The 25,395-nt window shown below is 42.6% G+C and overlaps 1 protein-coding gene across 1 annotated transcript; it reads left to right on the top strand.

Moving 5' to 3' along the window:
• The first annotated feature begins 599 nt into the window (after positions 1-599).
• eml2 (EMAP like 2) lies at positions 600-25,339 on the top strand. The gene is made up of 22 exons (XM_069710510.1): positions 600-878; positions 9,281-9,508; positions 9,691-9,808; positions 10,254-10,355; positions 16,523-16,551; positions 17,034-17,163; positions 17,427-17,576; positions 18,543-18,612; positions 18,899-19,009; positions 19,175-19,270; positions 19,454-19,588; positions 19,709-19,808; positions 19,985-20,139; positions 20,312-20,437; positions 20,521-20,652; positions 20,783-20,850; positions 21,121-21,209; positions 21,347-21,444; positions 21,817-21,904; positions 21,995-22,090; positions 22,462-22,592; positions 23,440-25,339. Exons 1-22 carry the CDS (start codon positions 806-808, stop codon positions 23,563-23,565), a joined length of 2,451 nt encoding a protein of 816 aa, XP_069566611.1. The 5' UTR covers positions 600-805; the 3' UTR covers positions 23,566-25,339.
• Positions 25,340-25,395: the final 56 nt, after the last annotated feature.

Raw genomic sequence — 25,395 nt, 5'->3', positions numbered from 1 at the left:
TGCAAGTCAGCGAGAGTTAATTGGATTATACCCGGAAAACTCGTGTTTCTCCTCTTCAAAATAAAAGCACAGCTCGTCACGTAGCAACAAACAGTTTCCAGAGTGATGAACATATTTACTATCACATCACCGGAAAGGCTGTTGTTTTTAACTGGAAAGCGAAGAACATGCTTTAAAAAAAAAAAGGAATACATGATTACGATGACTTCTAATGGTTATGAAGGGATGAAGCCTATGAGGCTTCATTTAGTGTGGGCCTGAGCTAATACAGAGCCCACTGTTATTTGATTTGACTTGTTCAAATCGGACAACTCCAGGAACAGGAAGGCTGGACTTGGAGGTGACGTAGCATTTGGTTTGTGCTTTACGTAAAGGAGAAAACACCAAGGGAAATCATTACAATTTAAAAAGTGCCTTTTGGGTATTTATTTTTTAAATCAATATTTACCTATGGGCCTATAGATAATATCTATGAATGAAATGTTTTTGTAAAGGTAATTGTTTACAGGTACCTCCTCACAAATAACCTGAAGGTGAGCGAAGCGGCGTCGCGTGCCGACATTACTCTGAAAGGACGAAGAGGAAGTGCAGCTGATTAGATCAGGTGTGCTTGACGCTGGCAGGGAGGAAGGAGCGGCCTGAGCCCAGGCAGGTAAAGGTGTGGGTCTCTGCTCATGAATGTGGGGGAGACAGGGAGGGGTGACGGCGTGAAGAAGAGACCGAGAGGAGGTGAAAGGAGGACAGAAGAGCCGGCTGAGAGGAGGACGAGTTGGAAAGAGAGAAAGGAATCCGAGAAGAGGGAAGGATGTCGGAGAGGATAGCTTCGTGTGGGAGCCTGTATGACAGCACCAACCTGCTGCTACAGTACTGCAACAACGGTGAGCCGCTTCTCCTTTCACTTCATCAGACACAGCAGAAGAAATGAAGCCGAGCATCGTGCAGACAGCTGCAGAGGTCTCATCACGCATCAGTCAAAAAGCTCCGAGAGAAAATACTTGAGGTTTTTTTTTGGGACCCCCGATAACCATTTGTTTTGAAATATCAGCAAAAGAAGAGACAGGAAGCAGCTTCTTATCCTCCTCAGATGTTTGATGCTGTGCATATTAAATAGATATGAATCTAATGAAATGTACCGTTTCATCTTATCACACCAGATCTCCATGCACTGCTGGATCATTACATTTTTGGGGGATATTTTTTTAACACTATTTATTTTACTATTTCTGTTGAAAAGTAGAAAAAAAATCATATGAACACTGTTGCTAGTTTGTTGATTTATTTATTTGATATTTCAAAGCACAGATGAACATATTTCTTACAAATGTGTTTTTAATGGACATTAGAGAGTCGGACAAATGGTGTCGGCTATTCAGCATTTACCCATTAATGTTTCTCACAGCACAGTTCCCAGTGTTGGATTATATTTATTTATTCATGATGTGTTTCTTCTTTTGCTTCCGACCCTTTTGGGTAGAAATGGCTTTGAGTTTGTTGTTGTGGTTGGGCTTTGGCTGACGTCTTCCCTTTTCGTATCACAGAGTCATTATCCCTGAAACAAGTGTTCCTCCCAGATCACACCTACAAGAAAACAGCATTCACTGTAACACCGTGAAGCATATAAACCTTCTTATGATAGCAGCATTGGCTGCTTTCATTTTCATACGTGATCATTTTCCTGATTTGAATGATGATTCCTGATGGTGGTTTGGCACCCTGCCGAATAAATATAATGCAAATAACCCTTCTACTGCTGTCGGTTCAGATCATATCTGTCGTGACAATGGAGGACTGTTATTGATGAGACCGGAAGTGATGAGTTTTTCCAGCTGGAGCAAAGAAAGCAGATTCTGTTTTTCTCATTGTGTTACCGCAGTCAGGAAGGATTCATGCAGAGATGCAAATAACATCAACAGGTCAGTTTATTGTATTAAAACTGTTGTTATCTGTGAAAACACCGTCCCTGCAGGCTCTCCTGAACTTCTCAGACAGCCATATTGAGCGGCAGGTGGAGAGACAGCGAGGGGTCGTAGGAGTCTGATCGGAGCCGGGATGTTTGGCATCCAACATGTAAGATGGGGCCCTTGGAAGCGTTTGGTGAACGTTGTGGTCCGAAGCCTCCGACAGCCCCGCGGGTCGTAATGATTTCAGTTAAACTGCAAGACAAATGCACGGTCACAGACACCGGAGCTGAGCTCAGGAGATAGATGGAGGTCAAATCAAAACATGAAGTGAAACATGTCACGTGTAGGTTACAGGAAAAGCTTGTTGAGTGACAGCTGGTCCTGCAGCGAGAGACCAGCTGCTTAACGTGGGCACTTTTTATATTTTGTCAAGTGTATATTTGCCTGCTTGGCTTCTGACCTTCTTAGAATAGAAAAAAATAAAAACAATTATTTAGGGTTTTTTTTCAGATAATTCATTTTAAGGAACTTGAAGGCTTTTAAATATCTTAAATGACATTTGGAGACAACAGTTGAGTCGATTAATGAGGTGTGTGTGGCTGAAACTCATCAGATACGAGGCTGTCTTTGTTACCGTCATGGAGTAAGAGTTGACTTTAGAGTTAAAGGTTTTCTTTCAGCTAATTTATCAACATATAAAATGAAGATAAGAGTTCAGAGAACAAACGTGTCCGTGATTTCCTCCCAAGTGCAGGACAACAGGCGCGTTTGTGTTTGCTGACATTGTTTTGATGTTGTAACTTTGTGCCATGAAGACCGTCGACTCTTCAGTCTGACCAATCAGAGAAGATTTAAACACTAATGCTAAAAAAAAAAAAAAAGGAAGCGCTATCCTGTGAAATCTGCCACTGTACTAATTTGTGAATTTCAAGATACAATAAACAACATGTTGCATCCATTTTCATGCAGGGACACAGCAGTGAGGGTGTTTTTAGTCATGCTGAGTCGTGATTTCTCCTGGGGACATTTATTGAAAAGATATCAAACTGCTTAAAGAATTGAACGACAACAGAAAATCCTTTGCGCACTCCTGAAATCATGAGGAGGCCGGCTGGAGACGATCGGTGCTGAAATGCAGAATTTAATCTGGAATTATGACACCAGATTACAAAAAAACACTGTTTTATCCGCTGAAATAGAAGATGGAAATGGAGTGAATCGGACGTGAGAACATCGTGCTGCAGGTGGTGAGATGCAGGTCGAGAGTAACGCTCAACTTCCTCTGTTGCGTCACCTCCTCTCCTTCCCTTTCTTTTGCTGTCGTTCTTCGCCGGCCATCTGTCCTCTCGCTGTAACCAGAGATCCTCCAGTTTGATCAGATCTGTTCTCTGACACCTGCTTACATCTATAGCCAAATATAGTTTATACCCCCCCCCCCCCATTTACAGTTTTTATAGTTTTATTGGTGCCGCCAGATGTTGTGAGTCATGTAGGGCAATATAATGATTCAGCTGAGCTCTTCCAGTGCTGCCAAGCTTCATGGGATTATCTAAATGATCCTCCTCAAGTAAACTCCGCCCACCTGGGTTAAAGCTTTTTTCTTGTTGTTCTGTCTTCAAAACATAGTTTACATCGCTGTCCTTTATCATTCAAACGAAGAAATCGTGTGTATACTTTTTAATGTTGTCCCATAGCTCAGACATGTGAGAAAAATGTAAAAGACGGACTGTAAAGTATGAAAACAAAGTTCATACGTTCACAGTCACTGCTCACATCTAGAATTTCATTGGGGTGAAATCAAAGAGGAATTATTGTCGATTGGACATTTTTTCCCCCAATGTCCCATTTTATGACTCTGACTACATTCACAGTGTAAATTTTTTATTTTTTTTATTTTATTTTTTTAAATGGTGTGCAGCCTGCAGAGTACAGTCTGTTCCTTTAGCTAAAGATTGAGCTGACTGATGTCTGAAGCAGTGTGTGGGGTGTTGCAGCAACAGGACCTGTCAATCAAGGCTTATTGTACTGCTGCTGCTCAGCAGGGATTTGCTAACTTTGTTCCGCATTGATGAGAAGAAGAAATAAAAAGCAGTCGGATGAAAACTTTATTTCTCCAAGGAGTCTGTTTTTTCTGTTAAACTGTTTAAACAGGACTTCGTAAGATGAGAGATTCAAGATTTACAACAACCTACGTAAAGAATTAGAAATTAGCAATGAGATTTACAGTGATAACTGGCCACTTTATTTCTATAGCAGCATTTTATTATTCCCTTTAGTAGAGGTGGTATATTGATTAGATTAGAATATAATTTAGTGCTATACCTCCATATTATTTTATATGTAGAGAGATGAAAAACCAACGTGTCAGCGTGTCTTTCTGTGGCTCTCAGTGATGTAATGATTGGTTCCACATCTTTAAAAAGGTGTACAGATGTCGTTAAGTTAAACAGTTAAGTAATTTAGTAACGGTTAAGTAATTTCCTAAAACTACTGGACGCTGTAGTTTTTCACAAATTTGACTCAAACATGAGTTAAAAAGTACATTTTTTGCGAGGACTATTTTCAGTGGGGGATTAATACACATTTTAAAATGCAAAAATCAGTCTTCCATTTTTAGAGGAGAGCATGTTTATCCTGTATGAGAAGATAATGTATCGTGAAGTTATTGTCTACATTTTGAAACGTATTTGTTTGCAGTATGTTGAGTAACTTTTCTGCGGGTTTTTTATGTGGATGTGTGAGTGTGTGTCATTGATCCTGGAGGCTCTGCAGCATCTCTTCCTGGTGGTGCCTGGCTGTACAGATGCTGATGCTGGTGCAGTGTGTGTGTGTGTGTGTGTGTGTGTGTGTGTGTGTGTGTGTGTGTGTGTGTGTGTGTGTGTGTGTGTGTGTGTGTGTGTGTGGCCCTATAGCTCCACCCCTTCTGGCTCCGTTCTCTCTGCTGATAGCTAATGAGACAGGAGGAGGAGGAGGAGGAGGAGAAGGAGGAGGAAGAGGAAGAGGAGGGGATGGAAGGACGAAGAGGGAGTGGTCCGGGGAGAGAGGAGGAAGTGGAGGGAGGAGTGGTTCAGCAAGAGAGGATAGGGGGAGGATTTGTGTGTGTGTGTGTGTGTGTGTGTGTGTGTGTGTGTGTGTGTGTGTGTGTGTGTGTGTGTGTGTGTGTGTGTGTGTGTGTGTGTGTGTGTGTGTGTGTGTGTAAAATAAAGAGAGGGAGAGAGTGATCGAGCACCAGCCACAGACGGGGAGGGGGGGAGTCACAGTGCAGAAAGCCTCTAGGGGGGAAGAGGGAGAGCAAGTGGTCAAGCTGGCTGACTGAGTGTTTTGCTCTGTGGACTGACTGACTGACTGACTGACCGACCGACCGACTGACTGGTTGATTGACAGGAGGAGTGACCAGGCACTCAGCGTGGTACAATGGCAGGTAGGCAAGACGAGCTCCACCTTCATCATCACTTCTCCGCAGCATGAATATTTCAGCAGCTTGCAATTTTCTCTTTGCCCTGCGCCGACCTCCCATTGTCCATCTCATGCCATCTCTGGCAGCATCACGCACACACACACACACACACACACACACACACACACACACACACACACACACACACACACACACACACACACACACACACACACACACACACACACACACACACACACACACACACACACACACACACACACACACACACACACACAACCCCCTTCATTTCATCATGCATATCGTCCTGTCTGTCTTCCCTCCAGCTCTCCTTTTGTTTCTTCCAGCTCTCCATCCATCCCTTTTTCTTTCGTCCACCTCTCTTCATCATCTCTGCTTGTTGTTCTGCTTGCTGACGGCAGCCATGTGTCTGTATCAGCCTCACGTCAGCTGGTTTACAGTAACGTCTGTCTGTGCTGGGATGGAGGGAAGTTAGCTAGTGCCCTGAAGTGTCTCTGTGTGTGTGTGTGTGTGTGTGTGTGTGTGTGTGTGTGTGTGCGTGTGTGTGTGTGTGTGTGTGTGCGTGTGTGTGTGTCGCCTGCAGAATATCAAATAGACGTGTCCTCGAGTTTATAAAGAGAGTAATGGAAAACCACTGTGGTGTAACTACTGTTAGTGTGTGTGTGTGTGTGTGTGTGTGTGTGTGTGTGTGTGTGTGTGTGTGTGTGTGTGTGTGTGTGTGTGTGTGTGTGTGTGTGTGTGTGTGTGTGTGTGTGTGTGTGTGTGTGTGATAATTCAAGGGCAAATTGAAAAGCAGCCGGCGCTGCAGCAGTTTTGAACAGGTGTCCTGACAGTAGAGGAGATGAAGGTCAGCCCGGCTGGTCTCTCCATCTTTGTTTGTTCTGTCTCTCCTCCACCGTTCATGTTCAGGATGATGTTGGCATGTTACAAACAGAAATGGGCTAAATGTCAACATGTTTTATTTATCGTTTATATCTTCAGTTGTAGTGTGTGTAAATTCTGTTATCCCTGCGACAGCAAGACGAAATGCCAGTAAAAAGACGATAAAGTCAAAGTTGTTCAAACATTGCAGACAAAAGTTTAGAAGCTTTACTCAAATAAGAATCAGCAGATCTGGTGGTGGAAACGAGGCTCAGTTCAGTGTTAGCAGCACCACACGCACGCAGTACGACAATAATTTAACTTTCACCAAGACGCAGCGTGCCTTTTATGTTAAATGCGTTTCCACGGCAACACGATAAAATCCTGCAATCGCGGATGGTTTAACGTGTGAGCATTGAGGTCGAAGCGCAGCTCGGAGCGATGCTAGTTGATCCAACTGTGACGAGCCTGAGATTAAACTTAAACTGCTGCTGGACCGAAGATAAAATCATCAGATTTAGGGAACATGTTGAGATGACATGGTGCCTCCCTCCAAACTAACTTTACTATTTTCTACCCATCAAATGGTAAAGATATCCTGCGTGTAGCCTTAAGATCCTAGAACTGATCCCTCTAGCTTCTTCTATTTTGTCTTGTTTCTTTAAGAAAATAGTTATATGCACCTGATTCTCTCAGCAATTTAAATAAAGATGATTTTAACAGTAGGCAGTTGAAAATGAATCATTCTTCTGTCAACTCCCACTTCCTAGTTTCTCTGTTCCTTTCACTCACGATCTCCTCCCACCTACATTATGTCCTGTCCTCTTTTAATTTATTACGTTTCATTCCCTCTTTTACTCACTCATTCAGTTTGAGGGTTAATTATTTCATATTGTAGGTTTTTTTCTCCTTTATTTTCTATTATTAAAAAGCAGACATTTTTTCCTCAGTAGATAATAGATAGATAATAAAACTACGGTGGTTTCTCTGCATCATCTGAGTAGATAGTTGTATTTTCACTTGACTATGATTTATTGAAGACTAATAAAATGCTTTTAGAAACTTCCTCGCTATTTAAAAAAAAAAGAAAAAAGGAAGAGAAATAGTGACGAAGGCCCGACGATCCGACATATGCTGCTCTGCCATGCAAATGTCCCCCGAGCTGGATGTCCGTATGTAAATCTGAAGCTGGATTTCCCCGTGGCTCCTTCCTGTCTCATTTGACTGGGAGATGTGATAGAGTAACAGTAACAGTACTCTCTGTCTGCCCGGCTCAGCTTACAGTGCTGAAGTGATGCATGCTGGGAGCACTGACTTCTCTGACGCTGAAGCAGTTTGACCTGTAAAAACCTTTTCATGAAGTGTGGTTGCTCTTTTACTGCCAGTTTAAAGGTGATACTTTAAACTCTTGCAGCTCAAACGGTGTGCGCACGTGATAAGTGTGACTTTTGCTTGAACGAGGACGAGGAAGGAAGTTCCTGCTTTCCCTTCACGTTATTGGACTGAGTTTGGTGAATTTGTAATAATTTGTAGCTTTGCTTGTTTTGACCGGATGATGTAGTTACTCAGAAAATCACAAAATACTTTAACTTGGACAAACAGCTGTTTGAAGGCTGATACTGATGTGCTTAATGAAACTTTAGCTTCTTTTTTTTTAAGATTTCGTACTTTCAAATGTGATATCAAAAATCGATCATGTTATAGATATATTTTTTTATGAATAATAGCAAGTAGTCAGCGTGTACTTCCTTTTCATGATTGGAAAACTTTGCAACACGGGAATCATGACAGAGTTCAGAAATCAGGACGCACGAAGAGTCGAGATGTTCCGTCCGACCGGAAACTTGCTTTTGACTTTATCATGTTGTAATCTGTTAATGTGGGGAAAAGATGAATAATCTGCACTGGGCCGTTTCCTTTGGTAATCTGACCAGCCGCCAGTGATGTAATCATGGTGGATGAGAGATTGTTGAACGGTTACGCTGGAGAGCGTTCAAGATGGGAGGAATAAAGGCAGCAGACTGAGCGGGTGTTGAGGCCACAGCAGCTCACGCGCAGCGTCACGTGTTAACCAAAAAGTAAAAGTAATAGAATAATATTTATACTGAAAAAACGTGTGGCAGCCCAGCAGGATTTATTATTTAAGTTATCGCTACATAACCACCGTTCACACTGAAGGTTGCTTCCTCGGAGACGTTGTGAATTCAGCATTAAACTTCATGCCTTTAATCAATAGGGGAAAGCAGTGATAATTCTGGTTAAGAGTGTCGACCAATGTTTATTCATTTATCGTAACAAAAAGTTTGAATGCCGTACTTCTTCAAACTGGCCCCTCCAGTGACTCAATGTCCCACCTTGTGGTACAAAGTGGTATTACAAGACCGGATGAGCTCGTGCTAGCGAGCTTGTCAACTTCTGCAAAAACATCTGCAACACAATAAATATCCATCTGACAAAACGTCAATACTGATCCTGTAGGTAAGTTTAGTTTGTGCATTTTAAATTAAATGCTTTACAGATTGCCATTTTAAATCTTAATGTACAAAGATGCAATAAAAAACAAAACAAAAAGCTTTGTTTCTCTGTCTGCCACTCTTCCTCTCTCTGTTTCTTCCTCTTTTTTTTTCTCCATCTTCTCGTCTTCTTGCTGGTGTGGTTTGTTCTGGTTTTCCTTCCTTCTCCATTCTCTCCTTCTCTCTGGTTCACACTCATAAACAGAGTCTAAATTATTAAAACCAGTCAAAACTTAATGCTTCATCCCTCTCAAGAAACTCCAAACCACTAATTCACAAAGCCGCAGCAGCAACAGCAGCACGTATCCATGACGCACACCTAAAGCAGCTGTTTGTGTTCACGTCAAAATAAAAATACTCCAAATGGTCAAATATGTTCCGGCAGCGGTTCTTTCTCTCTTTCTCACACTGTGTCCGACGCAGATCCACAGTTTCTAAATCTCTTATCTCTCATCTTTACAGCAAAGTTGTGAATCTACATTTTGTAGCCTGGTAGCCATCTCTGCTGCTCAATGCTCACTACGCTCTCTCCTCCCTCCTCCCTCCTCCCTCCTCCCCCTTTCAAGATGACACGGTGTCGGCCAGCAGCAACATGGACATGGAGGACCGGGTGTCCCACCTGGAGCAGAGGCTGCTGCTGCAGGAGGACGAGATCCAGCTGCTGAAGTCGGCTCTGGCCGACGCCCTGCGCCGACTCGGGTATTGTGAGGAGCAGAGCAAGGAGGTTCAACCAGGAGCTGCCCGGGCTGGAAGGAGACCTCTGGCCACCACCGCCTCAGCTCCACCTACCAAGGGTTAGAAAAGCACTCACAAATCACATCTAATGACAAATATAGGAATCTCTGCTTTCCCTCCGTCTTCACTGCTTTCTCTAACTCGTTGTTGACACTGATTGATGCACAAAACTGTTGGTGAAGTTGTTAACGTCCTCTTATTTCTCTTCTGACGAGGCCGATGGCTGTTTCTTACCTTTCAGTACGTCAGCTCCTGCAGGCTCTTCCCTCCAGACCTCTGAGTAACGGTTACATTCAGCAGAAACGCCTCCTTTCCTCCCCTTCATCTCCAAAGAAAGAGGTGCTGCTGTCCATCAAAAGGTATGTTGAGGAAAGTAAAACTTTTAATTTCTATAAACAGTTGTGTGTATGTATGTATTTTTATACTCCTGCATTTACGCTTTATCTCAGTGGGGAGATAAAAAGTTAAAAGGGTTAAACTAGTAATTATGACGGTGACAAAACAGCATTTTTGATGACAGGGTGAAAGAACAAAGACCCTCTGGAGACATTTACAGAAAGCAACATGACAAAATGAGAGATTTATTTAGTTTTTGCAGTAATGTGTTATTTACTTTTCTTTTCACACTGCAAAACACACAGAGCTGACATCTAATGATTGATTTAGGGGATATGCAACGTCACCCAAGGTTTTTGTATTCGATAACTACATTTTACATTATTTTATTTCAATGAGGGAATTTAACTTGGGGGGGGGGGGGATATGCTGGACGCAGCTGTCTTTGCTCTGCTCTCGCTTCCTCAGAAAGAGCATGTCCACGGAGCGCCTCACCTCGGTGAGGAGAGAGATGGGCGCCGAGAGTCGGAGTCGAACCACCTCCTCCAGCAGCTCCTCCGGTGGCAAAAGGTAACCGGCTTCTTCTGAACGGCCGTCGGATAGTTCAACCGCCGTCGGTCAGTCTGGGAGTCAGAGTTATTTTAGACAGTATATTTAATACACTGGGAACCCATCCAGGTTGTGACCTGTCTCTCTCTCTCTCCCAATGCATGCTGGGATAGGCTGCCCCCCCCTCCACACACACACACACACACACACACACACACACACACACACACACACACACACACACACACACACACACACACACACACACACACACACACACACACACACACACACACACTTCACGATCCTGATGAGAAGATGTAGTAAATGGATAGATGAAGCCTCAGACACATGGGCACTAAGATAAAAAAATAAATAATCGACAGTGGAAAACTGGGAATTGATTTGACCTGGAATCAGATGATAACTAAGTTCGATTTCAGCAATCAGATCAAAATGGGTGGAAAATATTTATACTGTCCACCTGCAGTAAACACAGATGTGATGCAGTGATTCAGACTGTGTTTGAGAGAAGAGAGAGTTCATCGTTATAAGTGTTGTCTGATGTGTCTCATCATCACGTGTCGCCGTTGAACTGCCGAGGTCGGCGCTTCCCTGAATTCCAGATGCCACCGTGAATTATCCTCCGCAGCTGACGAGCCGTTGCTCATCGCAACGCTGCAGTTATGAAGTCTTCACGTGTCCCGGCCGAGTCAACGCAACACGTGGGTCTCCTGTCAGCCGTAAACAAACACGCAGGAAGTTTATTGTTAGTTATCACGGCGACAAACACAAACTCCATTGTTCTTGTTTTCCTCAGGATCTACGTACATCTTTAATTGCATGTTATAATTCTCTTTCATTCATTTTTCTATCTTGTTTTTTCTGTCAGTTAAAAAAAAAAGTTCTTTCTCTCTGTCTTCACTTTCTCCACTTTTCTTATCTAAAGTTTTTCTCTTATTATTATTTTTTTACCTTCTTTTTCTTTAGTTTCTCTTCCTCTCCTTACTTCCTTCCTCTCTCCTTCCTTACTTCCTCTCTCCTTCTCTCCCTCCTCTCTCCTTCCTTCTTTTCTCTCTCCTTCCTTCCTTCCTCTCTCCTTCCTTCCTTCCTTCCTCTCTCCTTCCTTCTTTCCTCTCTCCTTCCCTTTCAACGGTTGCTCTCTCTTATCTTTCTGCTGATGGATCAAATTTCCAACAGCTCTTGGTAAAAGGGAGGTGTTTGCAGAGGGGGCGTGACTGCACGGTCAGGAAATGCCTTCTGATTGGATGACAGGCCCTTTCAGGCTGAGCTAAAAGTTTGCAGAGTGAAGGAGGAAGCCGGTGTGTTGCTCTGACTGTTGAACAGGACAGGAACCGCTCTGACTGCTCACCACTGTTGATCTTACTCGGAAACCTTGCAGACATGAAGAAATCTTCCAGGTAAACAGCTGCTTTACAACAGACAGTCAATGATTAACAGAGAAGCAGAGAGGATTTGTTGGTGAAGCTTTTGGAAGATACCAATTTTGCGTTTTTTATGATTCATAGCACAAAAATGAAATGTTTTGTATCTTGGAAAGGAAAGTGTGTAGCTTTAGTCTTCGGATAAGAAGATGGTGACTGCAGTTTTCAAGGTTCACGAGCAGGTTTTGAAGTCAGTGGGATGAATTTTAGTAAAGAGAACTTTTGGTGTCACACCCAGCTCAGGACCTCAGTTGCTGTTTGACTATCACTGGAATAGATTATTGATTTGCTGATGAAATGCAGTTTGGTTTGTTTGATCAAATGTGTTCATAATGTCCTGTTTTTCATTATGTTCAGATCAGAATAATTTAATAGTCAGTTGTTTAGGTCTGGCCTCACGACCGCAGGGGGAAGTTGTGTTGTTTTATGAAACCGTTGTCACGCAAACCGTGTCGTGCAGTCGGATCCTGTCTTCAGGGATGTGGGTGGCTGTGGGGCGGGGTGGGGTGGGGTGGGGGGGAGGGGAAGGGGGGCAGCCGCATACAAACATGAATTAAACAGAAATGAGAGCCAGCTGTGTTCCTGAACCACAGATGAAATGGCACGAAAACACCAACGTAATAGATTATGCAACTTGGGAAAGAAAGTCTAATAACTTTGTAGTTAAACAAAGGAAACTGTGAAACTTGCTTTAAATTTAGATCACAGGAGATGAATCACATTAATATTGCTCATCTGCTCAAAACAGGATGCAACTGTTATGGAAACATTACTAAAGGTGCCTTTGGTTTTCCTGAAATCATTGCATCATGCTGATGAATGAATTTATGTCTTTTTAAGTGTCACCAGTGAAAAGAAACAGACATGTCGCATTTCTGTCTGGTTATTAAACACACACACACACACACACACACACACACACACACACACACACACACACACACACACACACAGATGGGATGAGTGAATGTGAAGTGACAGAGGACCAGTCACACTGCGCTCAGCATATCTGTCACTTCACTGATTATTCTGTTAAACCTGACTGTTTCTGGCAGCAGACAGGAGAGCTGCTGTTTTATTGGACAGCCTGAAGCTCACAAATACTGAGAATATAACACACGGTTAGGTTTTTAAAAAAAACAAAACAGCTTCCCTTCACCGATAGTCTAGTTTTATTTCCTTGAGCCGGTGCACTTGTATACCTAAACTAACTTTGATTTTAAGGTAAATTCCTCGTGCAGCTTAAGAGCCCCTAATCGAGAGTCCAGGCAAAATGCTAACGACACAATTTCCTTGTTACAACCCAATGCAGCCTTATGACCACAGACAGGACGCTGAGGTCACAGAGGGAGAGATGTTCCATTTACAGATTCTGCTCAGCCGATAACATTGATTCTGCTTCACATGCAACAAACACACTGACAGTGTATCTGATGGCAGACGCGCATTTTGCACTGCAAATCAGTTTAACATCACTGTGACTTTCCTTTCATCCGACATTAAGCCAATTTAAATTGAATCTTGGGTAATAACCCTCGAAATATTGGCGTTTTGTACAAAGTTGCCTTGCAGGTGTAAATATACTTGCATAAGCAATATGGAAAAGATTTCTATCATCTTCACTCTGTTCTCCTCTTTCATTTTGTATTTATGAAATCTAGTTGGTTAATCTTCTAAATAGAACATTTAAAACCACCTCATATATTTATAATTGTGGCCCCAACATTACCTTTGTAAAGTTTAACGACAATAATAAATAAGAATCCTTCAGTCAAAGTCTTTCTCCTCCTCCTTCGCCTCCGTCTGGGTTTTGTCTTCAGTGTCTGGTGCCGCAATATTCTCACAAGCAATTCGATTAATGCAGTTTGTTTCGGTATTACCGTATTGTTTTGCACGAGTTGAGTGAAAATGTAACGAGGAAAGACAGACGTGTTCGTGTTCGGTAATTTTGCAGCTGCGGTGCTTGAAGCCGTAATGGATCAGGAAGTGGATGCACACTTGAGTGCTCCCACAGTTCAGGGAGTGTGGACCCATTAAGTGGACCTCAAAATCCATTTTCTCTTCTCCTGTATGACTGTGGTCTCTTCCACAGCTCAACATGGAGCAGCGGGAACATATTAACACTGCTGCAAAACGGCTATTCTGCTGTCAGTTTAAAGAACCGTGACACATCCATGCAGAAAAGGCTTTTGTTGACATTGTTGAGAAAGCCCGTTGTCACGGTTTAAAGAATCTTCTGGAGGAGCTTGAAGTTCGAGGAAGATTTAAGTGAGCTCTTTACAAAGAGTACAAACTTGATGGCACCTCTCACCAAGTCTGACATGATGCAGGATTTCTCTGCTCATTAGTTCCCTCTCCCTCTTACAACAAGTCATTGTGTTTTCAGAGTGCAGGCAGGCAGAAAATGCCAGCAATACACTCGGCCCGCACGTTAATGAGTGTTCTGTTTGTTCATGCCCTCTCTCTGGAAACCCGGTGACTAGGACGGCCGCCGCATGGGTTTTAGATGCAGAGTTATTTGCCCTGTGCAGCTGCCAGTTTACCCAGCATGCCCTGCACTAATTACTGGCTCTGGCTCAGTCTCGCTCTCTCACTGGCTAGAACCAGGCCACACCCCATCTTGCCGGCAGACACGCACGCACGCACGCACGCACGCACGCACGCACACACACACACACACACACACACACACACACACACACACACACACACACACACACACACACACACACACAGTTCAAGAGACAAACGGGCCTTTATGTGGTCGTTTTAAAGAGCCGACACCCTATCTGCTCGCCTCCAGCTGCCCAGAGACCCAACAGACACCGCTCAGGTCCTCAGATCAGTCATGTGTTTACTCTGAAATCTCTTTTAATCTCCTTTCAATGCTTCATGGAAACTCTTGATTTAATTTTGTTCTCGTTACACATGTCCCAGTTTGATCTCAAAAACACATTTTGACGAACCTGAAACGAGTGAACACATTTCACTTGACGTGACCTCATTAGCTCAGAGACACTGAGACGTCTCGGAGGCTTTTTTTCCAGTCGCCTCCCCGTTAAACAAATGTCAACGCAGGTGGATACACAAAGTTCATCCTGGAGCTTAAAGGAGCCCCGTGGCGTTTTTCTCATTCTCAAACAAAAGTTGCAGGTTTTCTCACAGCCAACATCTTTGTCTTACTCCGACTTACTCGGTGTAGTTTTGGAAATAAACCTGAATGCAGAGAAGTGTGTGTGTGTGTGTGTGTGTGTGTGTGTGTGTGTGTGTGTGTGTGTGTGTGTGTGTGTGTGTGTGTGTGTGTGTGTGTGTGTGTGTGTGTGTGTGTGTGCGCCCTGCTGCAGAACAAGAAGTACTAAATCCTTTCTTTCTCTTCATCTTTCTCTTTATCAAACCTTGCTGTTGCCATGGTGATATCAACCTGTCAGCTGAGGCAGCTCTTTAAATGATGTAGATATATACAGTACATATACAGTCTGCCTTACAGTTTTCTTCCATCCCCACACACACACACACACACACACACACACACACACACACACACACACACACACACACACACACACACACACACACACACACACACACCGTGGACGGGAGGACCAATGACCAAACCTCATGGTCAGTGGGCGACCCGCTCTACCATCAAAACCACCGCTGACCCTTCAAACCTAGAGTGATGGGTGGACGCTACCCTGACAGGTTGGGTCGGGTCGTCAGCATGCACTGAAATGCTCAGCGGGCAGTTCTGATTGGTTGACAGACAGCTGATTCAGGAACAGCTTTTTGCTCTTGCTCAGCTGCTGTGAAGTGATGAGCCAGCTGCAGTTGTTGATTGACAGGTTTATTAATGGTTTTGGCAAAGTGGCCGACTCGCTGGTTGTCATTTTAGATTTCGTTGTCCAACATTTTCTTAAGAGGACTTGTAACTCTCCCTGTCTGAGCTGGTTTACTGATGGTGTCACCACTGGATACGACAGGATTTCTCTGTTTACTTTATGTTTGCTGATTTGATCAGAGGCACTTGTTGTGTTGAAATACAGTACCTGTGTACGCAGCCACATTAAACAGCTAAAACCTTTATTTATTTTCTCTGTTCATCAAAGAAAATCTGAACTTTGTGTTCACTTTTGGATATTGGCCAATAACAAAGACATATGCCAAGGCCGGCATTAACTTTGTTGTGGGCTCCTTTTGTTAGTTTTTGTCAGGTGGAATTATATTTACACACAATGTCAGCATGATATCAACAGAAATAATAACGGCATTAAAACTGTATTGTTAAGAAAAGACTTTGAAGTTTGCTAAAATGCTGGAGGCCTCAGCATTGTTCAGCTAATATGAGCATTAACTCATAACTCATGAACGCATTAACCCCATGGCTGGGGACCTTAATCCTTCCTCCAGAGCACATTATGTCATCTTCAGGAGGATAAAAGTAATTTTCCACGTCTTTAATTATCTGATCCTGATCCTGTGTTTCCATAAACATTTAAACTGATTGCTGAAGTTTTCCATCTGTAGAGAAAAGAATAAAAGATTTAGACAGAAAGAATGAAATGGAACAATGTCTCAGGAGCTTTGGAAAATACTTGTATTATATTTACTGTGTATATTGTTTAATTGGGGCGAAGCACCTTCCATTATCTAGTTTTCCATTATAGAGGGAAGTTACACCCTCAATATGCTGCACAACGATCTTCACAGGAGACGTTTCATCACTGTTTCTTTCCTCCGTTTCAGCAAATCCAAAGAATGCACCTTCAATGCAGGTAAAACTCATTTCTTCTCCGACACGTTGCTTCTCTGTTTGTCTAATGGATGCATTACATATTATGTTTTACCCTCCACCTCTTCTTAAACTTTAATTTGCTGTGAAGAAGATGAGCAGCCTCAAAAGTATGAAACTCAATTAGCCCTCAGCAGCGCCTGAAGTGCTCTTCAAGATTTAATTATTAATGTCATTTTGAACCAATAAGCTTTCTCATTTAAAATAATGAAGTTCCATTTGAATTACGAAGGAACCCGTTATATTTTCTGAAGATATGTTATTAAGACAAGTGCAGATTTCTGAAGATTATATTTTTTGTGGAAAAGAGAAGATCTGTTGTTGCAGGAGGAAAAAAATTAAAGAACAAACAAAATCACTGGCTATGTTTGTATTTTAAAAAGATTTAGTGAAAATCCAATCAAGGAGATGGACATATCGCACACCTCATAACGCAGAGACGTGTCCTCTCCCTCTTCCTTTCAGAGGACGGCTACGTGAGGATGTTCCTCCGAGGTCGTCCTGTCACCATGCACATCCCCGACCAGCAGCGGGAGAGCTACAGCCTTGACCAGAAGGTGGCGCTGCCAGACCACAAGCTCAAACTGCAGTGGGTGTATCCTTCACACAAACCCAGAAGGAAACTAAGACGTAAACCTGAAACCAACTGTTTCTCTGATGAGTCTGGATTGAGAAATAAATGTATTATTGGTGTTGTTTCCTAAAATCCAACTGATGAATTCAAAGGTAGACAAAAGGATTTAAGCAACGTTAACTTGAATTTTCTGTCATACATGAACATGTGTAAGACGATTAAATGTTCTTACTCACCGGTCCTGTCCAGCTTCAGCTGTCTTCCCTAACGTCAGTGTGGACCAGGTACGGCTACCGCGGTCGCGACTGCCGCTCCAACCTGTACCTGCTGCCCACCGGGGAGATCGTGTACTTCAATGCCTCGGTGGTGGTGCTGTACAACACGGAGGAGCAGCAGCAGAGACACTATCTGGGCCACAACGACGATGTCAAATGGTGAGAAAACAGCAGGCCGATAAGAGCTGTCCTCCAAGTGGTATTTGATATTTAGCCAGGCTATGCAGTTTCCTGCCATTTACTCTCCTTGTAAACACTTTGAACATACAGTGTGTAAGACTAAGAGAGATTAGTTTAAGCAGAGGTCTGACTCTCGATCTTTTGTTCTTGACATACAAATAGTTCATGCGGTTCTTCTGTGTCCATCTACTGAGATGACTTCTTGCACAACGCTTCTACACGGAGACAAAAGAGAGACGAATGTTTACAGCGGCTCAGATTCTGTCTCGAACACGTCATTCACAGCTTCTCTGTTTATCATTCATGAAATTTGTGGTTTACTTAATGAGTACTAGTCGACATCCTACATGAGCTCTGTGCATGGAGCCACATGGATGTAAACACTAAACCTCTCAGGGGCATGCTGGGAAAGCTACTCGTCTCTACAGGGGAAACAATCGAGCTCGGCTCTCCCACGCCGGATATCGAGGCCTCCTTTGCTGCTATGAAAGAGGTCCTGTGTTAACTACTGTAGTTTTTAACGTTGCTCCTATTTTAGCACACAAAATTGTTGTGATATAGACGATATGATATGTATTGTATTTAAGTTTTCCCACAAAATGTATATAACAGTCTGTGTTTAAGATGGCCATCATTTTATGGTGCAAAGCGTCAGAAACGTCTTTCTAAAGAGTCCAGAAAGACTTTATGAAAATCTGAGACCAGAAAAAAAAAAACAGCACTTGCCATGAAAACAGCTGAAAAAAATAATAATATCAGATCCTGAGAATTTCCCCGTTTTTACATTTTATAAACTAATGTGTTTACTGTCATTCTGTCTGAATCTGAATGAGTTGTTTGAATTCCCGGGGAAACACTCTGTGACACTACAACTTCTTTTCAGAAAAAGCCAGAAGCACTGAAACACATTAAAATCAAGTAATGATTTTCATCCTCTCTACTTAGCCTGAGTGTGCATCCTGACATGGTTACCATAGCAACAGGGCAAGTGGCTGGGAACTCTAAAGATGGAAAGGTACTGTGTAAATCACACTTGCATCCTCCTACAGTTTGTTTTTCTTGTAGCTAAATATTGACATATCTTGCTGGAAAGCATCTTAGTTCAATAGCGATTTATTTTGTTTAATTTTTTTCAGCATAGCTTTATACGATATAAAATTGTTTGCATGAAGAGTTAGGAGTTTAATCATCTTTTAAATGGAGCAAAAACTAGAAGAAAAATGTAAAAGGAATACTTGTTTTGCGTTTCTACAAATCAAATTAGTTGTGTCAAAAAACGATGTCTGATTTCGTCCGTTCAGCTGCTGGCTCCTCACGTCCGTGTCTGGGACTCCGTGAGCCTCAACACGCTGCACGTGATCGGGATGGGAGTGTTCGACCGGGCGGTCACCTGCGTGGCTTTCTCCAAGTCGGTAAGCAGCCTCTCGTTTCTCTAGTGGTAATCGACCACGTGGCACCGTGCTGAGTTCAGTCAGGTAATGACTTACAAAAGAGAACTAGTTGTGGAAACATGTCTGACTATGTTTTAGCTTTATGTAAATCTAACCTCTGGGTTTCGTTTTTGTTTTTTTCCCCAGAACGGCGGCAGCTTCCTCTGTGCTGTGGACGATGCCAACGATCACATCTTGTCAGTCTGGAACTGGCAGAAGGAGAAGCAGCTGGCTGATGTAAAGGTAACCTCTCATTTCTACAGCTGTTTCATTACTGGTACTATCTCCTCGTTACAAACCTCATCTAACAAACTGGGCGGATTACGAGCGGGAATAAAAGGGCTGGAAAGGCAAATGTTCCCGTTAGAGAACTAATTGAATTTGATATAGAAACAAACGTTGGCTTCATGCTTCCCGTCTCCGCAGTGCTCCAACGAGTCTGTGCTGGCTGCCGTGTTTCATCCCATGGACACCAACCTGATTGTCACCTGTGGAAAATCTCACATCAACTTCTGGACCATGGAGGGCAACACTCTCACAAAGAGACAGGGCCTGTTTGAGGTACTGTTGTAAACACACTAACCTCCAACTGTGGTGAAGAACACACTTCTTATTTGATTAGATGCAGCAGCCTAGTCCAACAGCCTGGCAGTAATTCTCCGTTACTCTCTTTCTCTGTAGAAACACGAGAAACCAAAGTATGTGTTGTGTGTGGCTTTTGCTGAGAACGGAGACGCCATCACCGGAGACTCCAGTGGAAACATCTACATCTGGGCCAAAGGTTAGAATCTAGATGAATGAGTCTCTTTCCAAATGTTTGTTCGCGAAGATTTCATCTTCGAACACCGAAAGACTAAATAAAGGAACGTGGGGTGATAAAACCAATTTTCTAATTATGCTTCACTAATGAGACGTACCCATCAAAGATGTTTGTGTCCTCCGCTGGCGATCTGACAGGTGGTCACCGCATCAGCCAGGTGGTGTCGGGGGCCCACGAAGGCGGCATTTTCTCTCTCTGTGTCCTGAAGGATGGCACCATGGTGTCTGGAGGAGGGAAGGACCGCAAGGTGGCGCTGTGGGACCACGACTACAGAAAACAGGCCGAGATGGAGGTGAACGCGCTGAACTGTCATGTGCAACATTAACCCTTGAATATGTTTATGGAGTATAGTTTAATGCGCAGCATCATGCAATGATCGTCACTTTCAGGTTTTGTAGGTGTAAACATGTCCTTTTACCTTTAACCTCGAGCTTTCTCTGACCCCCTGCTGTGCGTGTGTTCAGGTGGGCGATGCGTTCGGCCCCGTGCGAGCTCTGGCTGAAGGTAAACCAGGAGAACTCTTCGTCGGAACCACCAAGAACGCCATCATCAGAGCCTCCTTCCCCAACACATTAACTCCCATCGTGCAGGTTGTTACGCACTCAAAATCCACTTCCTAAGAAGATCTGTTTTAGTGTAGATAATTATGTTCATGACCTGCGATGTGTTCCAGGGTCACACGGATGAGCTGTGGGGTCTGGACGTCCATCCCTCCATGGAGCAGTTTGTTACCTGCTCACAGGACAGACAGGTTCACCTCTGGGACACCAACTCCCATCAGCCCCTCTGGAGCAAGACCATCGAGGTGAGAAAAACATGACGAGTCTCACAGAACTACAATTTACCCATTTTTTTATTCAGTCATAATTAATATATACAAATGTAAACTAAATATTACCACTGGTTTTCTCTTTCTGCTCGTTCCTGTGCTTCAGGATCCAGGAAGGTCTGCAGGTTTCCATCCCAGCGGGGGTGTCCTGGCTGTGGGGACCATGACCGGACGGTTGGTCTCTCAGCTTTCTCGCACATTTTGTCCCTGTGGTTACGATTTAGAAACTGAACAACAACATTCACAACAGGCAGATAAACTATTATACAGGATGACAACAAATCAATTAGCCCTGAGCTACTAGGACTCCTTGTGAGACTGATGTATCTTTGGGGTATGAATGGACCTTTGGTTGGACAACACAAGCTATTTGAAGACGTCACCTCGGGTTTTGTGAACTTGCGATGGGCATTTTCCTTATTTTCTGGCCGGTGTGTGTTGCAGATGGTTGGTGCTGGACACTGACACTCGGGATCTTGTTTCTATGCACACAGACGGCAATGAGATCATTTCTAACGTCAAGTACTCTCCAGGTAAAAAAAATAATAAATCACATGTTCATGTCGTTGATCCAGACCCATAAAAAACAGACAGACCGTCCTGCTTCAGGACTCTTTTAACCAGTTCTCTGCTCACAGCACTTTTAACCTTGAGCTCGTTGTGCCTGTAGATGGAAACTTCCTGGCGGTTGCTTCTCATGACAACTTTGTTTACATCTACGCTGTGACGGAGAACGGACGAAAGTACAGCCGCGTGGGGAAATGCACTGTGAGTATATCTTCACATGATATACATCACAAGATGTACATGATTGTAGGATCCCGTTCCTAAAATAATCACCGCCTTTTACAACATATCTCAGTTGTTGTGGAGCTTTAAAAAACAAAGAATAGATAAAGAATAACAATAAATTTAAAGCAGCTGCAACAGGTTTTTTTTTCGCCACTTGAAGAAACACTGCTGATGCATGAAGTGATTTTCTGTGTTGTTATTGTATATTGTTAAACTCAGTACTTCATTTTTTTTTAAATTTTTACTTGAAGTACTGAACAACATATTCCCTCTGAAATAAGATCAATAACCAGTAAATCGGACCTTGTGTAGTGTAGTGTGTAAAATCCACTCTTCGCTCTTCTCCAGGGCCACTCCAGCTTCGTTACCCATCTGGACTGGTCCACAGACAGCCAACACCTTGTCACCAACTCAGGAGACTATGAGATCCTCTTCTGTAAGTCATGCTTCTTCTCTGTTTACGGATAATTGTCCTTTTTAATTTGATTCTTAGTGTAAGAATTACATTTTTGTGTTTCTTTTTTAGGGGAGGCATCTAATGGTAAACATGTGACTAACATGGACATGTTGCGCAACCTGCAGTGGGCCACGTTCACCTGCACTCTGGGCTTCAACACCTTCGGTAGGTCGACAAAATGTACTCATCACATTTGAATCTGTCCACATTTACATAGATTTCTATTCTGTGCATGTTGGGTTGAGTTGGCTGATTGCTCAGCACAAGCGAGAGCAAAAAGCAGAAAACGCATTATGTAATGTTTTCCAACCTGACACAGGTCGTCCATCCACAGCTGTTTCATAAGACAGTTTTGTCTTTTTAAAATTTTTAACTTTTGTTGGTGGAGAAATGCCCAGACTGACCTCTGATCAAACCACTGCACAGTATCCTGTATTTTTCTGCAGCCCGAAACAGAACGTGAAGTAAACGTCGACGTCTGGCTGTCTTCTGCTAACTCCCAGCTGTCTTCCTCACTCTTTATTCATCTCTTTCAGGAATTTGGCCAGATGGAGCAGATGGGACCGACATCAACGCTGTGTGCAGGTCACATGATGGATCCCTGCTGGCCTCTGCTGATGACTTTGGCAAAGTGCACTTGTTCTCTTTCCCCTGTTCCCAACCAAGGGTCAGTCACATCCTCTCAGTTACACACAGCACATCAGGACCGTTGTCTGCATGTTTGTATGCACACATTGCTTTTTTAATTTTTTTTATTGACATATTTATAACTTGACGCAAGCCAAAACTTCATCCCTCAACCGTTATTGAAATTTGATCTGCTTCATCTACTCGCTGACCTTTTAACACCTCGAGAGCTGAGCAGCCATGACGCTCGTCTCTCGCCCACGTCGTGATTAGCTGTTAATGAACACTGTGAAAGCTCAGCAGAAATAACAAAACACCTAAAAAACACACAACTTTTAGTGTCGGCTCATTACCAGACCTATAATGTGCACAATTTCTACCAGGTGTTTATTTAGTGCTCGCAAACACGTTTAGGCTGCTAGACATCTTTTTGTTTTTTACAAGTTTTCAGCCAAAGCCATTTAAACTGGAGCTGTAAACTTAATTGTCCATTCAGACAAACTGGTTTCCATTACCACAGAAGTTACAAATAGTTACAACATGTTTGAAACGGTGATAAAAAAGAAAAAAAAAGAAATCTTCCAAAAAATATTTAATCGTTTGTGTTAAGAAGGGAAACAAATAAATTCAGTTTCTTTTCCTTAAATGAATCTGAGATATTTATGTGATTCTGGTTGCAGATAAAGTTATATTTTAAGAGGACACAGGCCGATGGAAAACGTACTTCCGTGTTATTTTTACTCATTAATTAATACTAATAATTATAAAGTTTAAACATTTTTCCCAAACGACTCTCCACATACTGAGTACAGCAGCTTGTCAACTTGTGATTCCGATTCATTACTCTGCAATGACTCGTCCTGCCTCCGCTTTGCTCCAATTCACAGGCTCCAAGTCACGAGTACGGTGGCCACAGCAGCCACGTGACCAACGTTGCCTTCCTGCACGATAACAGTCACCTGATCTCAACCGGCGGGAAAGACACCAGCATCCTGCAGTGGGTGGTTGCCTAGGCAACACTGTCTCCATCCACATCTCTGATCCCTCACAGGCCCGAGACCAGCATCATATCTGACCCTCTGTCACCTCTTTGCCGTTTTATCCTCCTGCCACCAGGGGGCAGTATCTCCTCTGTGCCTACTGGAAATAATAATAAAAAATAATAATAATAATAATAATAAAAAAATAAAAAAGTAAAAAAAAACGTGATCAACCCACAGATGTCACACCGGATAAGATGATGAGTATCTGTGTAATAAATGAAAGTGTCCCGCTGTTTGTAATAGAATGTAGAGAGAATTACAATGCAGGAGGTGAAACTTAACTTTTCCCTCAACAAAAAAATCCACTACTGCAACTCCATCCGAGCTGGATGCTGCTGCTGGTGACCACAATAATCCTGTGATTTTAGTATTAGTACTAACTGTGCCTAAACTGTATTTATTTAACCCTCTTTAACGGGAATTCCATCTATTTTAAACAAGAAAAGTCTTTTGGCAAATTTTCGCTGCCTAATAACAAAGCATGTATAATACAGTATTTTTGGCCATTTTTAATTGCGTGCTACACAGTTAGGGGAAAACGCTAGATACATATTTTAATATTATGGTATCTTTCACATATTGGTTTCCATTCATTTTCATAAGGTATACAAACATTTGGCAGACTCTTGAATCTTGCTTAGAGTGGATGAATGAATTTAGTACAGACTTTTCAAAACAAATCAAAAAGTCTGGACTATTAACCGCATGACAACCCAATGGGAATGTACGACTCAGAAAATAAAGCAGGACTGAAATTCAACTGATTACACAGCGAAGGGATTTTTATTAGATTTTTGTATCATTATGAAATTTATGGAAACCAATGAATTATTGTAAAAAAAAAAAATTAAAAAAAGACAACAAATACCCCTAAATGTTGTTAGAAGAGCAGCTCGGTTTGCAAAATAATGAGCTGCGATAAAGAGTATACATAATTTGGAAAAACAAGGTTAAAACATTGCCCTTTAAGAATTTAAGACATTTTATTTTACACAAGGGAGGGCAGTCAATTCTTGTGAACAATCACTGGTCTTTCTTTAACGTTGGAGATTTAAGCCTTTAAACTTGTAAACAACTCGTGCAGGGATATAATACATCAGAATGTAACTTTATTAAGGTTTGATATTTCAAAGTCAGAACGGGTGATGCATGTTTTCAAGGAATCAACTGACCTTTCTTTGGATTAAGATTGAATAAGAACTCCTAAAATAGGTGGTATTCCCCTTTATAAATAATGACAATGAGCCCATTGCCTTGTTATCTTCCACTTCTCCCTCCCTCAGCCTGATTTCCAAACTGTTACGGTGCATATTGTTTGTAAGTGTTACAGATTGCTGTTGGAGATTGTGAACGGTACAAAGTGGCTGTTTTGTCCTGAGGCTTTCACACCCCCCTCCCCACCACCACCACCACCACCTGCTGTGTTTCTGATTGTACTACTACTGTAACTGCGCTGAGGAGGCACTAGGAGGCGCTACGGTACAAGAGAATGAGCATGACTGAGGCTGCCCTCCTGTAGATGCTGTTTATGTCGCAAAGGTCTGTAGAGTAAATATATATATTATGCAGTATATCCGAGTGGCTGTGTTATTTTAATATGTAACTGTAATGATGAGGATGTTATTATTCTTGTGGCACTTTTAGCAATTAACAGAGGGGTAACGTAGGCTGCTGTGCTATGAAAGTGAGCTTGAGCTGTGCTTTGCCTTCTTCTGTTTTGTTAATAAAGTTTTTACCCAAGTGCTACGAGGCTCTTTGTCACGTTACCAAAGCAAACTGAGTACTTTTAAAGGGAACTTT

This window comes from Brachyistius frenatus, unplaced genomic scaffold (assembly GCF_029030835.1).
Source record: "Brachyistius frenatus isolate BFR_SWC_R1_liver_20210118 unplaced genomic scaffold, ASM2903083v1 Contig_92, whole genome shotgun sequence".
NCBI classification, from domain to species: Eukaryota; Metazoa; Chordata; class Actinopteri; family Embiotocidae; genus Brachyistius; species Brachyistius frenatus.
The sequence above is the reverse complement of the archived record's forward strand: the minus strand, read 5'-3'. Positions and strand labels throughout refer to the sequence as shown.

Excerpts from the sequence above, each read along its gene's own strand:
- eml2 (XM_069710510.1), top strand. The coding sequence starts at position 806 with ATGTCGGAGAGGATAGCTTCGTGTGGGAGCCTGTATGACAGCACCAAC. Across the intron at positions 879-9,280 it reads GCTACAGTACTGCAACAACG|ATGACACGGTGTCGGCCAGC; the intron begins GTGAGCCGCTTC and ends CCCCCTTTCAAG. Across the intron at positions 19,809-19,984 it reads CATCTACATCTGGGCCAAAG|GTGGTCACCGCATCAGCCAG; the intron begins GTTAGAATCTAG and ends GCGATCTGACAG.